Source organism: Epinephelus lanceolatus, chromosome 23 (genome assembly GCF_041903045.1).
Source record: "Epinephelus lanceolatus isolate andai-2023 chromosome 23, ASM4190304v1, whole genome shotgun sequence".
Lineage (NCBI taxonomy): Eukaryota > Metazoa > Chordata > Actinopteri > Perciformes > Serranidae > Epinephelus > Epinephelus lanceolatus.
The window spans coordinates 3,197,474-3,211,477 of NC_135756.1; the positions used below are offsets into that span (position 1 = coordinate 3,197,474).

Below are 14,004 nucleotides of genomic sequence, written 5' to 3' on the forward strand. Positions count from 1 at the left end.
CTATGTTTATCTTTATTTTGTTTTTGCACGATATATTGAAAGTGGAAACTGCAGACGCTTATCTGACTGCTGTCGTGTTTCCTCCTTCAGTTCACTTCAGTTTGTGCAGGTGAGAGTGACGACGAGAGGTGCAAAGATACAACATTTACTGAAGTGGTTCTGTTCAGTAGAGTTTATAGTTCTGGTGTCTTGATTAATGTTTTTAGAGTATTTCTTTTCCTAAACTTCGGGCGTATATTTCTGTTTACTTTACAGTATTTTTTTTTAAAATTTCCTTTTCTTTATTTTCTCTTATTTTAACTTCTTTCACCCTGTGCCTCTGTAATGTCCCATGTTTTGAAATGCTTTACTTATTTTCCTTTTCAATCCTTTTCAAAATCACCTAAAAAACCAAACTCAACTGTTCCTCACTCGCACGGTCACTGCCCATATTTCTATACTTTTACTTTGATAAAAAGTCTGAGCACTTCCTGTGCTGAAGGACGACATTCACCAAATATGAAACTCCAAAATAAAATGTAAAATAAAATTCTGTGAGTACAGTCGTGTGACCTTTGACCTGTGTCTGCAGGTCTGCTGAGGAACGAGACGTTAGAGAGCACGGCGACGCAGCACACACTCCTTGACCTGACGCCTGGGCGACTTTACAACGTAACCATGGTGACGGAGGCCGGTGGGCTGCAGAACAGCCAGACGACGGAGGCTCAGACAGGTACGGAGAGAAGAAGAAGAAGAAGGAGGAGACAGGAAGGAAGTAAAGGAAATACTGCAGGAAGTAAATCTTATTTCTAAATCTCCTCCTAGCTCCCGCTGCTGTTTCTAACCTCACCGTCGACCACAACGACAGCACAAGCGTGTTGTTGTCATGGCAACAGCCTGAAGGCGACCTGGACGTGCTCATTGCCACTGTGTTGACCAATGGCACGAGCCGCGGGGAGACGATGCTTCCCCCGGACGCCACGGAGGTCACCATTGATCAGCTGACTCCTGGCTCAGCCTATCAGGTCGCGGTGACGTCTATGAGCGGCAAACTGACGAGCCAATCAGAAATGACTGTCAGGACAGGTGAGGTGTTGTCCTCTTCCTCTCTTTTTCTCTTTCGTTGTTTCTTTTCTTCATCCTGTCTTTGTCGTGTCTCCAGCTCCAGCGGCGGCGTCCCTCCTGTCCTTGTCGCCCGCCTCCTCTGGTGGCCTCCTACTGTCTTGGACGCCCCCCGTTGGCCACTGGGAGAGCTACACACTGTTCCTGTTTGATGGCTCCCAGCAGTTAGTCAGCACCACTCTGGAGCGAGAGGCAGTGAACTTCAGCTTCCCTGGGACGGGACTAACGCCTGGGAGACTGTACAGAGCTGTGCTGAGAGTGGAGAGTGGAGGACTGACGGCAGAGAGCAGCTGTGACGGACGAACAGGTCAGAACACTGCAGGAGTGTACAACAGGAAATATATTCATGATATAACGATATACAAATATATATTTTATAAGTGCAGAAACATACAATAAAAAATATTCTCCACCAGAGAGACACTTGAACCTGACCTCACCTGAGCTAAAGTACTTCCTGTCTCTGCAGTTCCCGCCTCAGTCTTGGACCTCCACATACGACACGCAGACGAGACCTCACTCAGCGCCATGTGGAGCCACGCCCCCTCTGGGTCACGTGACAACTACTTCCTGACCATTCGCCACGGTAATCAATCATTTGAGATTTCATAGATTAACTGAATCATTTCGGCGTCTGTCACTCTCCGATAACATATGGGAAGAAAATACAAAAAAATATATGACAGAAAATATGTTTATGTTGCTACAAAAATATTTAATGGAAAATATTTATGTTACTGCAGAAATACACAACAGAAAATATAAAATATAAAGAAAATTTAAATGTGAAAATAAGAATAAAAATATGAAAGAAAACACTAATACTATCACAGAAATATATGACAGAAAATAATTATGTTACAACAGAAATATTATATGGAAAATATGTATTTAACAAAATATATATGTCAGAAAATTTATATTTTACTACAGAAATAATATCAGAAAATAAAAATGTTACCACAGAAATACAGAAACACTCGATGATATCTTGTGTTTATCTTGCAGGTAACATCACTGCGGATACCAGAGAGGTGGAGCCAAACATGAGGGAGTGCACGTTCAATGTGCTCACACCTGGGAGACAGTACACCATCACCGTGACGACCAGGAGCGGGAAACTGAACACCTCTGTGTCAGTGGAGGGGAGGACAGGTGTGTTCTTATGTGCCTGTATCTGTAAGTCCAGAAGTATATTTTAGAGGTAGAAATACATCATCAGGGCGCTTATTTTTCAAACTATAATAACTTTAGGGACTTTAATTTATTGTAAACGGTTTCAACTGAGCAGGAGAGGAGTTGTTTTAAAATAAACTCTTGTAAATGTTCAGTAATACACCTTACTTACATGTTAACAAGCAGGTATTTGCACTCTGAGGACACAGATTGTATTTACTGTGCAGTTTACGTTTTAAAATTTATAGTTACACATAATGGAGTTTTTAAAGGCAGGTACATTGTTTTGACATTAAATATATAAAATTTTAGGTCTAAAAAAGGGAAAAATATATGAATGAACATCTACAATAAACAAGAATTTAATGCCTTTTTGTTTTAATGGAGAAAACATCATTTTTGTATTGAACCTACACTGTTTTTAAATTGGTAACAGTATTATAATAGTACAGTTGTGTGTGTTGCAGTCCCCATGGCGTTGCGTGTCATCACTCTGAGAAACTCTGGGGTCAACAGCCTCCAGGCATCATGGGAAAAACCACCAGGAGACGTGGACTCGTTCACACTGACTCTGCTGCAGGACAGGTGTGTTTCTAACCAGAGTCTCAGTGAGTCGGGATCTGCGATGTTTTTACTGTCGTTACATATTTTAAACAGCTGTTGACCTCCATCTATGTTCGTTCTTTTAACTTCATGTCCAGAAGTTTAACATCAGTGGTTTTCAACAAAGTGTTTGATTATTTAAAATAAATCTGGAGAGTTCAAGGAAAAAGTTGTAGAAATACAGGTTTGTTTATATTGTTCAGGACTCTTCTCAGATGTGTGCTTTTATTGTGAAACATTTGAGACCTCTTTGGGCCTCAGTTATTGAAATGAAGAAGAAGAATGTGTTGTCACAGACACACAGCCCAGAAATACACACTCACACAAACAGGACCCATACATGGAGCATGTGGAGAGATATCAGACTGTTCCCGAGCACTTGTGGCACTTGGTGGTGCCCCAGAGGTGAACTGGCACCTCTCCAGCTACCAGTCTGTGCTCCATACTTAGTTCATATGGCTACTCGAACCAGTGACCCTCAGGTTCCTAACCCAGGTCCCTATGGAGTGAGCTGCTGCCGCCCCCCCAGGAGTAAGACAGACGTCTGAAACTGGGTCAGATGCTAAAAAACGTAGTGAACCAGTGGTTGAACCACACTATGAGGACTATTATTTTGATAGGGTCTCATATTTTGACAGCTGTGAGAGCAGATTTGTCTACAGTGAAAGATTCTCCTCAGTGTGGACACTCATCCGTCTCTTTACTTCTCTCAGTGTGGTGGTTCAGAACCACAGCGTTCCAGTCGGCTCTTCTTCTCTGCTGCTGGCTGGTTTGATCCCCGGCTCCCTCTACAGGCTGCAGGCCGCCACCGTCAGCGGGGGGCTGCAGTCCAAGAACATCAGTCTGGACGGACGAACAGGTGAGTAAACACGTGGTGCAGTTAATAACAGTTATGTTATTAATAAATACACTGGAGAAGAACTGGAGGAGTTTTACGATTCTTCACTGGTTGAATCTAAACTTAACAACACGTACAGATCAATACACACCTCACAGCACAGGCAACAGCATGTGAGTAAAACACAAAGTAGTCCCTTAATATGATGTAGGCGATACACTAAATTTATTCAACTACTATTATTATTGTCATTGTTACCAGTATTTTAATTATTATCTCTCTATGAACAGTCAGGGTTTTTAAGGTAAAGTTATTTTTTTATGGGTCTTAAATTTATTAATAATTTCATCTGAGGTTTCCTTTTTTTCCTGCAAAGAAATGCTCATTTTAACCCCAAATAAATGTTTATTAATTATTGATGGAAACTTTAGTGTCCATATATAATAACTTTCAAAGCACAGTTACAAAGTGCTTTACAAAGCTGAATAAAAGACAAAGGCAGAGGAGGATCAGAAGTCTAGTTTTCTCTCACAACACTTGAATTCTAACATCATCAAAGTTTATTATGGGGTTTTGCCCAATGATGCCAAAATAAAACTGCCTATTCCAGCTTTAAATTTAAGTACTTTAAGGCCAATAGATAATAAAAAGCTTTCAGTATGTCTATGAATTAAAGGGATAGTGCACCCAAAAATGTCCTCACATCACTTGCAGAGATCCAAGGGGAGAGGAGGTAGCAACACAACTCCACCTAATGGAGGCTGACGGCGCCCCAGATTCAAACGTCCAAAAACACATAATTGAAACCACAAAATATCTCCATACTGCTCGTCCATAGTGATCCAAGTGTCCTGAAGCCTGAAGAGCTACAGGCTACAATGAGGCTAAAAACAGAGTTCAAATGAGGTTTTTCCAAACAACTTTTTATGTCGGGGCTTCAGGACACTTGGATCACTACGGACGAGCAGTATGGAGATATTTTGTGGTTTCAATGATGTGTTTTTGGACGTTTGAATCTGGGGCGCCGTCAGCCTCCATTAGGTGGAGTTGTGTTGCTACCTCCTCTCCCCTTGGATCTCTGCAAGTGATGTGAGGACTCTAAAACTTCACCTGAGCCTCCCTCGGCATATGGGTGAGTAGATAATGGCTGAATTTTCATTTTTGGGTGCACTATCCCTTTAAGGCTTGACTTCGTCTACGGTCCTTTATTCTTCACAGTGTTAAAATACTGACAGTTATTTATAGAAAATGTCTGAAAAATTAAACAAACTTTATATTTCCAGTTAGATCTTCACTCTTTTGTTGCTCCACATGTCGTGGTGTCAATGGAAAGATTCAAACAGCATGTCTCTGTGTGTCAGCGTGAGATTTACAGCAGGAGAAAAAAAAAATCACTAACAAAAGTGAAACAAGTGGAAGTTTGTTTTCACACGCAACCAGAGCAGTGACTTTTGTTAACGCCTGAGAGACCATAAAAATGTGATGAGTTATTTAAGACTGTTTGACTGGCGGTCGGTCAGACTCTCATTGTGTTGAAACAATATTCCCCCTCAGACACATTCAGCCGCTGTTAACAGGAAAAACTCTTTGACCCTCTTCACCAAACAACCAACAGGAGCGTTAGCCAACAGTCACACTACAGCTCTCTGATACTGCCCTTTACTGTAAGATCAGAGGCGGGCCACAGATGTTTTCGTAACTGTCTCAGAAATTATTTACCATTATAATTATGGAAAATAACTTAAAACTGTAAAAGACAACAAAGCATTTCTGTTTTTTGAACATAGTCACATGTTAAATGCTCCTTTGTTCTGATACAGCAGGTGATTTCTGCAACAAAAAAAAAGCATCAAGACGTTGATTTAACAACCTCCTACTATACATCATCTTTATTACACTGTGATCTTTCACTACTGCATCATGGGAAATTCATCTCTACACACACCTTTTCCCACTTTTAGTATCATCATCATCAGTATAAAAATAAAACTTCACAGATGGAGGCAAATCTGTTTTATCTGAACCTTTATAAAGAACGACCTCAGATATACAAATATTTAAAGGTCCAGAGGTCAACTACTCTGGACCTTTAAATATCTGTAACACACGTTAACCTAATGTGTGTGTGTGTGTGTGTGTGTCAATAAAAGTATAAAAGTGTATTATGTGATAACATCAGAGAGTTTTTAGAACAATGGCCGAAATACCAGAAAGAGGGTTTGAAATGTTCCACACACACAAAGACACTCCCAGTGCTCAAAGACTTCCTGCACACACACACACACACACACACACACATTCCTGCTCAAAGCACCTATTGTGTTCCCACATAATGGCCCAGTTATTTTCAGGACAGACTGTTTGTGTGTGGGTTCACCTGCCAGCCAATCAGCAAGCAGGTTGGCGAAAATAAAAACGTACCCCGCCCCCAGCCCCCTCAGATGACGTCCTATTGGTCGATACACAGAACTACAGACGCACTGGTCAGATGACTGGCGCCACCAAGTGGGAACATTCAGAAACTCCTCCTCGTCTTCAGATGGACGTCAGTCTGATGTCAGGACGAGGTCAGTTTATCTCAGCATACAGAGTGGAGACAAAGGAAACAGCTCGCCTCGCTCCGTCCACGCCGAGCAGCGACATCTGGGGCTGAAAAGTGACGCCAACGCTGGAGTGCAAAAAACTGCAGTTCTTCTAATGGCCACTTGAGGCTGACTCAGCAGCGAGTCAGTCTCCACAGACCTCCATGTTGAAACTTTACAGCAGAAATAATAATAATAAGCGAGCAGCTAGTAGCAAGAGGGAAACACAAACCTGACAGACACTGTAAAGATGAGCAACTGGGGAGACAAGGAATTGCGCGCCCTCCTTGTCCTCGCAAACGAAGAGGCCATTAACCGTCAGATGACGGGGACGGTGAAGGACGGGCCGACTTACGAGAGAATCGCCGAAGGACTGACCAGCCGCGGCTTCCCTCCCACGTCACTGTTTACGTCACACGCTGAGCTACACGTTTTGTTACTTGCTCACGCCCCCCATTGCCCCGAAAAAGGCACATTCTGTATAAACAAAAGTAGGTAGGCGGCATTTTGCTGCACTCCCCGATTTTGTTTTTATACTGCCAATGCTGAAAGAAGACTGATTGGGCTTTCCTGCAAATTTGCACAATTCCTATCTAAAAAGGGCCAATATGTCTACCCTACGAGGCGGAAAATTGGGCACCTCGGATCAACTCGCCAATCCAGCTCTGTGTGTCTAAACGCTCGCAGCTTGCCGGCAAAACGGCCCAACATTCGCTGAAAACCTGGCAGTGTAAAAGGGGCTAATGCGTCAGGTCCACCCCTCGCTCCTCCACAGCTCCAACCTCTTGGCCAAATATGTTCACTTCTGGCTCCAAAAAACCAAGATGGCGGCGATGAAATACTAAACCTGAGGCTTTAAAATGAGAGCTCACAAACCGATCAGCGACATCAGAGCAGCTACGTCCATTATTTTATACAGTCTATGGTCGACACCAGCACCTCTGAGAATCTCAGAGTAACACATTAGTGGTTACATTAGTGACACAAACAGAAATGTAAAGACAGCTCCAGCTCCAAACTTAAAACACAGACCTCCTTGGTAAAAGAGCGAATTCCCCCACATGTTGAACTATTCCACAGACCTGTGGCCATCAAACTGTAACTCCTCCCCCTTCTGTACGGAGGAGGGCTGAACCAAAGGACACTCTGCTTTTCCACCATTTTAGTTCATTTTTATTGACTCTTGTATATCTCTTAGTCCTGTTGTTTCTCCATTAGGCACTGGTTTTGCTTCTGCTCCTTGAAAACACTTCTTATGTGTATTTTTGAATATTTTCCAGATATTTCTAAAACTGGACCCACTGGTTGTTGTGTACTCAGTGTTACTGCAGTTTGAAGTGTCCTCTGGCACAAGAATTTCCTTTGGGATGAATAAAGTTCTATTGAAGTGAATCGTGTCTGGTTTAGGACTTGTGAATGTGACTGTTTATCACTGTCTGTTTGTATTTAACAGTTATTTCATATAAATAACAAGAAAAATGTCATAAAATATGTTTTTGTCAGAGCTTGACAGTTATTTTAATAAAAAAAGAATTCCTCCTTTATAACTGATCTCATCTTGGTCTTTCAGCCCCGGCGTTGGTGTCAGAGGTCACTGTTGCTAACGGCGGCAGGTCGGATGCTCTGCAGGTGTCGTGGCACCCGGCGGCAGGTGTGGTGGACAGGTACCTGGTCCGTCTTCAGGATGGGAGCCAGACCGTCCACACACGGGCAGTGTCCCGCTCCTCGCCACCTGAGTGCTCCTTCAGCTCGCTGGTCGCCGGGCGTCTGTACTCTGTTGTCATAGTGACGAGGAGCGGCAGCCTGGAGAACACCACCACGGTTAAAGCACGAACACGTATGTTTGACATTTATGTGTATTTGTCTTTATTTATATTTCAGTCCACTTTTTATTTCATGTGCATTTTCTTTTATTTGTGAATATGTGTTTTATGTACAGTAATATTTTCCATACCTAAGGTCACAGTGAAATAATTTAAACCATACTCTGTATAGAGTGATGTCATAAAACCTGCATGTTGGTATTTTGTTGTGCCATCTCTCCTGCAGAACCTGCGACGGTGCAAAACCCAACAGCTGTCCACTCTGCAAGAGACGACTTCCTCAAGGTGTGTTTGTCAGAAGTGTCATAACTCACTTTATTCACATACATCTATATCTATATCTATCTATATATATATATATATATATAGAGAGAGATTTCACTTTTACTATTAAGCAGTATTAGAAAACCTTTTTGCATGTGAGCCCTCAAAACCAACACATTTGTGCTTGTTAACTCTTTTCACAGGTTTTAAAGCATCTTATTAAAGTGGAAACCTGAAAGATTTCAGTCCCAGTTGATTTGGTGACACCTGTAGTTACTGGAGGGAGCAGCAAAGTGGTTTATTAACACTACAGGTCACAGAGTTTTGGGAGCAGCAACAAACTCTAGTTGCTTTGATTAAGAAGTCAGACAATAATAGACTTTACCATGATTTGATTTTACGCTGCACACTGGAGGAGCTCGTTGACTCGCTGAGTTGGAGGTCTCTTCATCTCACAGCTCGTGGTGGCTGTTCCTGATTGTTCCACTGCTTCCTGTAACATTTCAAACTGACTGGCTGTAAACAAATGCCGAAAATAGTTGTCTTGTTTTGTAGCTGCATTTTTAATGATAGCAGTAAGTGCTGAACCTACTGAAAAACACACTGCGATTTCTGTGACCCCTTTATGATCAAACTGAATGCGTGCTTCGCCAGTTAAAGACTTTTAATGTGAAACTGAAGCAGCAGGAAATGTTTGTCAGCATCAGCAGTAACTTTTTCATAATACTGCAAATATTTATCTGGGCCTCAAGCTCCATCGCCACTGTGTCACCTCATCCAGTGATAGATAGTAACTTAACAGATATTCATTTACATTTAAAAATCCTCAAGATTATCACTTTAATGTTAATTTTTTTCCTCAGATTTCTTTTTAAAGTTTTGTTAGAAGTCTTAAGAGCTTAAAGTTTCAATATTTTACAAGAGAAAAATTACAGAAAAGATGAAATGTAAATATAAATTATTCTTTCTTACTCTTTAAGCATCTTATGACTGCTCAAATTAATCTTGGGACCCAAAGTGGGCTGCAGAGAGTTTCCTGAAAATAACTTTAAGTAAAGAGAAAATGGAGAGAAATGTTTTTGTACTTTGGTTCGTTGTGTTACGTTTATTTCCAGAAGAAAGAAACTTCAAATCCAAGTAAATGTTAAATCATTATTTTGCCTTTTATCATAAGAAACCTTATTCTTCATATTTTATAAGTTATGTACATAATGTATCATCATGATGTGTGTCCAGGTGTACTGGCGTCAAGCAGCTGGAGATCTGGACCGTTACGTGGTTCTGATCCGTTACAACAACAGCGTCCTGCAGAACAAAAGCGTCTCTGCTGGACACAACGAGTGCGTCTTCTCCTCCCTGTCACCGGGGAGACTCTACACCGTCACTGTGGAAACCTGGAGCGGGGACTACGTCAGCAGCGTCTCCACCGACGGACGCACCTGTGAGTCTGAAATGATGAAGACAAATATTGTCATTCTGTTATATTTTTTATTTTTGATGATGCTGAGTTAAAGTTTTGTCTCCCTTCAGTTCCAGCAGCTGTTGGAAATCTGTCGCTCGGTGACGCAGGGACAGGTGATCTGACGGTCACCTGGAGCCCCGCCCCCGGAGATGTGGACCACTATGAGGTGTGTGTTTGTATTTTTAAACTTTTTCACACTGTTAAGACTTCTAGGACATTTATTTAGGACCAGGTCTGTGCAGCATTTTGTTTATCGGGGCAAAAGTTAAACTTCATCTCCAGGATGTTTTCAGTGATTTTAAATTTTTACCACCATCTACTTACTTTAATAGTTTTCTACAACTTAAAGCTGCATTAATTTATTTTTTATATGAGCACATGATTCAAATGACCACATTACAGTTCCCCTCAGTCCTATGGAGAGTTTACTGAACCAAAAATTAAAACGAGGCTCAAAAGCTCCACGCAGCTTCAGAGATCTGTTTTAATCTGTTCTTAACATAGAAAATATTGATCAGAGCACATTTAATCAAGTTCACAAAATCCTATATTTATTTTACATAAATAAATGTCCATCTGGCTCATTTCTATTTTCTACATTTTGCTTTATGTTGTCATCACTATAGACGTGACTTTTACTGATACACTCTGCACCAGCAGGCTGTAACGATCTTTTCTGCCTCCCAGGTGACTCTGCTCTTCAACGACACTCGTGTTTTCCCACCGGTCACGTTAGGGAGCGAGGTGCGACACCACCAGCTGACCTCTCTGACCCCTGGGCGTCTTTATAAGATCGTGGTGTCGACGTTCAGCGGGCCGTACCAGAGACCGCAGTTTATCGAGGGACGGACAGGTGAGACGATTGAGACAACTTTATTTTTAAGATCAACACTGAGTCCAGTTTTTCTGAAGCTACTCTCTCGTCTCCAGTTCCCAGTGCAGTTGGGAACCTTCACATGGTTCCTCGACCTGGCCTGACGGACTCTGCTAATGGGCTGCTGGTCTCCTGGACACCTGGAGACGGAGACATGGACATGTATATCGTGTCCTTATCCACCATGGTGAGTTTGGTTGCACATGCCAGGTTCAGATTGTGAGAATGAAACCAGTATTTATGCGAACAGAGCAAAAACATTGACTTTGTACATCCGTATAAAGTCAACTTATTTTTAAAGCATCAAGAAATGTTGACTAACATGCTTTACAGAGACATTTTAGATTAAATCAAGGTAAGTAAGTGTAGGAGTCTCAAAGGAATAGTTTGTATGTTATGAAATGGGGTTGTATAAGTGTATTACCTTTAGTAGAGAGCAGCTGATACACCCCCAGTTTGGAGAAGCAGACAGGAGTACTGCCATGAAAGCTAAGCAGTGTGCTGCTGTGGACGGGGGCAGCAGCAAGATGAATTTTAGCCACTTAAAAGAATCAAAAGTAGTTTAAGTTTATGCTATATTTAGAATATTTTCAGCTTATTACCCTTTTAGACGGAGAAGCCATTAACAGCTTCAGTTGCCCATCTACGCTCTCGTTAAAGCTCCAGTGAGAAGAACTGTAATTTTGCCTTGCAGAATAAAGTAGTCCCTTGTCTATCATTGGTTTGATCCTTTAATCCTTAAAGCTCTGGTGGTGTTCCACAGGGATCCATTTTAGGCCCAATTTATTGAATTTTTTAATACAGTGTCCTTCCACAGGAGGTGGTTTCTTTTTCTCATCATAGATACGCAGACTACACACAGCTTTAATTTCCTCATAAAGCCCGGCGAATCACATGATCTCTAATCATCTCTTTTGTCTCCAGGATGTTAAATGTGAAATGGCACTTATCTCCTGTAATGTGACATCTCATTTCTGCTTGCACACTGTGGACAGTTTACTTTTACCCACCTCTCACTACTTTAAATCTTGTTTTAAGGGATTAATTTGGATCTTTTGAAGTGGGGTCGTGTAATGTACTTATCCATAGTCGCTGTATTACCTATAATAGATGTTGTTCGACAATGCACTGCTGTGGACAGGGAGAGTGAAAATGTTTTATATATAGCATATACTTAAACTGACACTGATATTTTTAGGTGTGTAAAATATGTTTTGCTGCTGCCCCCATCCACGGCAGTACATTCCTTTGTTTCCCTTGTGGTACTCCTGGGAGCAGAAATGAGATATTACATTACAAATAATAACTGTCGTTTCACAACATTTAACATCCTGGAGGTGTAAGAGATGATTACAGATCATATGACTTACCCATCTTCAAGAGGAAAATACAGCTGCGTGTCGTCTGTGTATCTACAATAAGAAATGTTTTTGAAAAACTGCCCCCTGTGGAAGAACGGTGTCTAAAAAAAATGAAATAAATTGGGCCTGAAATGGATCCCTGTGGAACACCACAGGAGCTTGAAGTAGAAAAAGATGAATGAAGACAATGAATGGATAGGTGTTTGATGACGGATGGATTTATTTATAATGGATAGAGGAACAGACGATGGATGAATTAAGAGATGATGTGTTTATGTATATGCTGTTGTCACTTCCTGTCTCAAGGATGGCGTCATCATAGAGATTCGCCCTGTCCCAAAACATGTCACCTCCCTGGACTTCCTTGATCTGATCCCAGGCAACGCCTACACCATCACCATCCAATCACTGAGTGGGAAGCTAACCAATAGCAACAGGGCCACTGGCAGAACTGGTACGACACTGACCGATTTGATTAATTTACATTTAAGAAAAGACTGTGTTAATATTGATGATAATTGTCTGTCGTGTTCAGCTCCGGCCAGAGTCACCGCCCTGCAGGCCGACAACGACCACACCACCCACAGTCTGACCGTCAGCTGGGAGAGGCCGGTGGGCGTGTACGACGGCTACAGCCTGCAGTTATTGGACGAGGCTGGCGTTATTGTGGCCAATCGGTCGGTCTCTGTGGAGAGTCGGAGCGAGCGCCTGGAGGGTCTGACATCAGGGAAGTGGTACAGAGTGAAGGTGGCGACGCTTAGCGGCGGAGTCCCGTCACTGGAGGCTACAGCGGAGGGACAAACTCGTAAGTCACTACGTTACAATACAGCACAAACAGTTGTCACATGTGACTCAGATTTTTCTTAAATACACAACTATCAGGAGGAAATTTTGGGGCTACGTAGTCGTGTTTCGGTTCAGTTGTCAACTGAATTTGAAGTGAACTTTTGAAATGCTGCAAAAAAGAAATAGGTGCGTTTCCATGAACAGGTTCCAGTTGCGAACTGGAAGTGAAACATTTCGCCTTGGCCATCTAACCTAAAAGACTAAATAACAGCTGTTCAGTTTTTGTTGTTTTTATTTTATATCAAAACTTCTGAACTCTGAGATGCAGAAGCAAACAATAAATTGTTACATTCCTCTCTCTGTCTGTGTTTCAGGTCCGGCTGCAGTCAGTAATCTGACCGTCACCTCAGCCAACACCTCCTCTCTCTCCTTCACCTGGCGTCCCTCTGACGGCCACGTCGACATCTACGACCTGTCACTCTACAGCGTCAGCGAGGCGACAACCAATCAGGATGCTGCAGAAAGCAGGAAGGAGCATCACCAGGTGGGTTATAATATTTCATCAGTTTCATCTTTTGCTTATGTTAAAATTTATTTCCTTTATATTCTGTTGGGTAGTTTAATCTACAGCGATGCATCATGGTCTAAAATATGTTTGTAGCGTGCCCGTCCTGTGAGAACCATGTATCTCTAAAGCCAGAGAAACAGCCTGTTTTCAGCTTTGTGACGACTTTTCCAGCTGATCCCAGAGGGTTTTTATTTAGATTAAGAAGGAGGAGAATTTTCCCAACACATACAGGAACACTCTGACCTTCAGTTTATCACAAGTTTGTGTGTAAGAAATATCACATATATATTTAATATAATGATGTGATGTGCTGTGTGTGTGCTGTAGGCAGTGGGCGAGCCGCTGGACCTGCAGAAAGTGGGTCCAGCTGCAGACAGCTGTGTGTTCTCCGGCCTGCGAGCAGGAAGTCTGTACAGACTGCAGGTGGTGAGCTGGAGCAGAGGCATGAGCAGCGACTCCTCAGTGCTCGCCAGAACGGGTCAGTGCGTTCATTACTATCATGTTATGAGTATTATTATTGTTACTGATATAATAAGTACTGATGGTTACATGATCTTTGGATTCTG

At 42.1% G+C, this 14,004-nt stretch overlaps 1 protein-coding gene across 1 annotated transcript in view; it reads left to right on the plus strand.

Annotated features, from left to right (window-relative positions):
- LOC117249254 (receptor-type tyrosine-protein phosphatase beta) overlaps positions 1–14,004 on the plus strand; it is a 48,298-nt gene that overhangs the window by 11,524 nt on the left and 22,770 nt on the right. Inside the window, exons 4-20 of the mRNA XM_033614776.2 lie at positions 572–712; positions 805–1,065; positions 1,142–1,408; positions 1,571–1,687; positions 2,110–2,256; positions 2,745–2,862; positions 3,594–3,739; positions 7,871–8,137; positions 8,350–8,408; positions 9,624–9,828; positions 9,918–10,015; positions 10,537–10,702; positions 10,780–10,910; positions 12,391–12,538; positions 12,620–12,889; positions 13,245–13,414; positions 13,766–13,916. Of these exons, the coding sequence (XP_033470667.2) occupies positions 572–712; positions 805–1,065; positions 1,142–1,408; positions 1,571–1,687; positions 2,110–2,256; positions 2,745–2,862; positions 3,594–3,739; positions 7,871–8,137; positions 8,350–8,408; positions 9,624–9,828; positions 9,918–10,015; positions 10,537–10,702; positions 10,780–10,910; positions 12,391–12,538; positions 12,620–12,889; positions 13,245–13,414; positions 13,766–13,916 (2,862 nt within the window). The remainder of the gene's footprint in view (positions 1–571; positions 713–804; positions 1,066–1,141; positions 1,409–1,570; positions 1,688–2,109; positions 2,257–2,744; positions 2,863–3,593; positions 3,740–7,870; positions 8,138–8,349; positions 8,409–9,623; positions 9,829–9,917; positions 10,016–10,536; positions 10,703–10,779; positions 10,911–12,390; positions 12,539–12,619; positions 12,890–13,244; positions 13,415–13,765; positions 13,917–14,004) is intronic.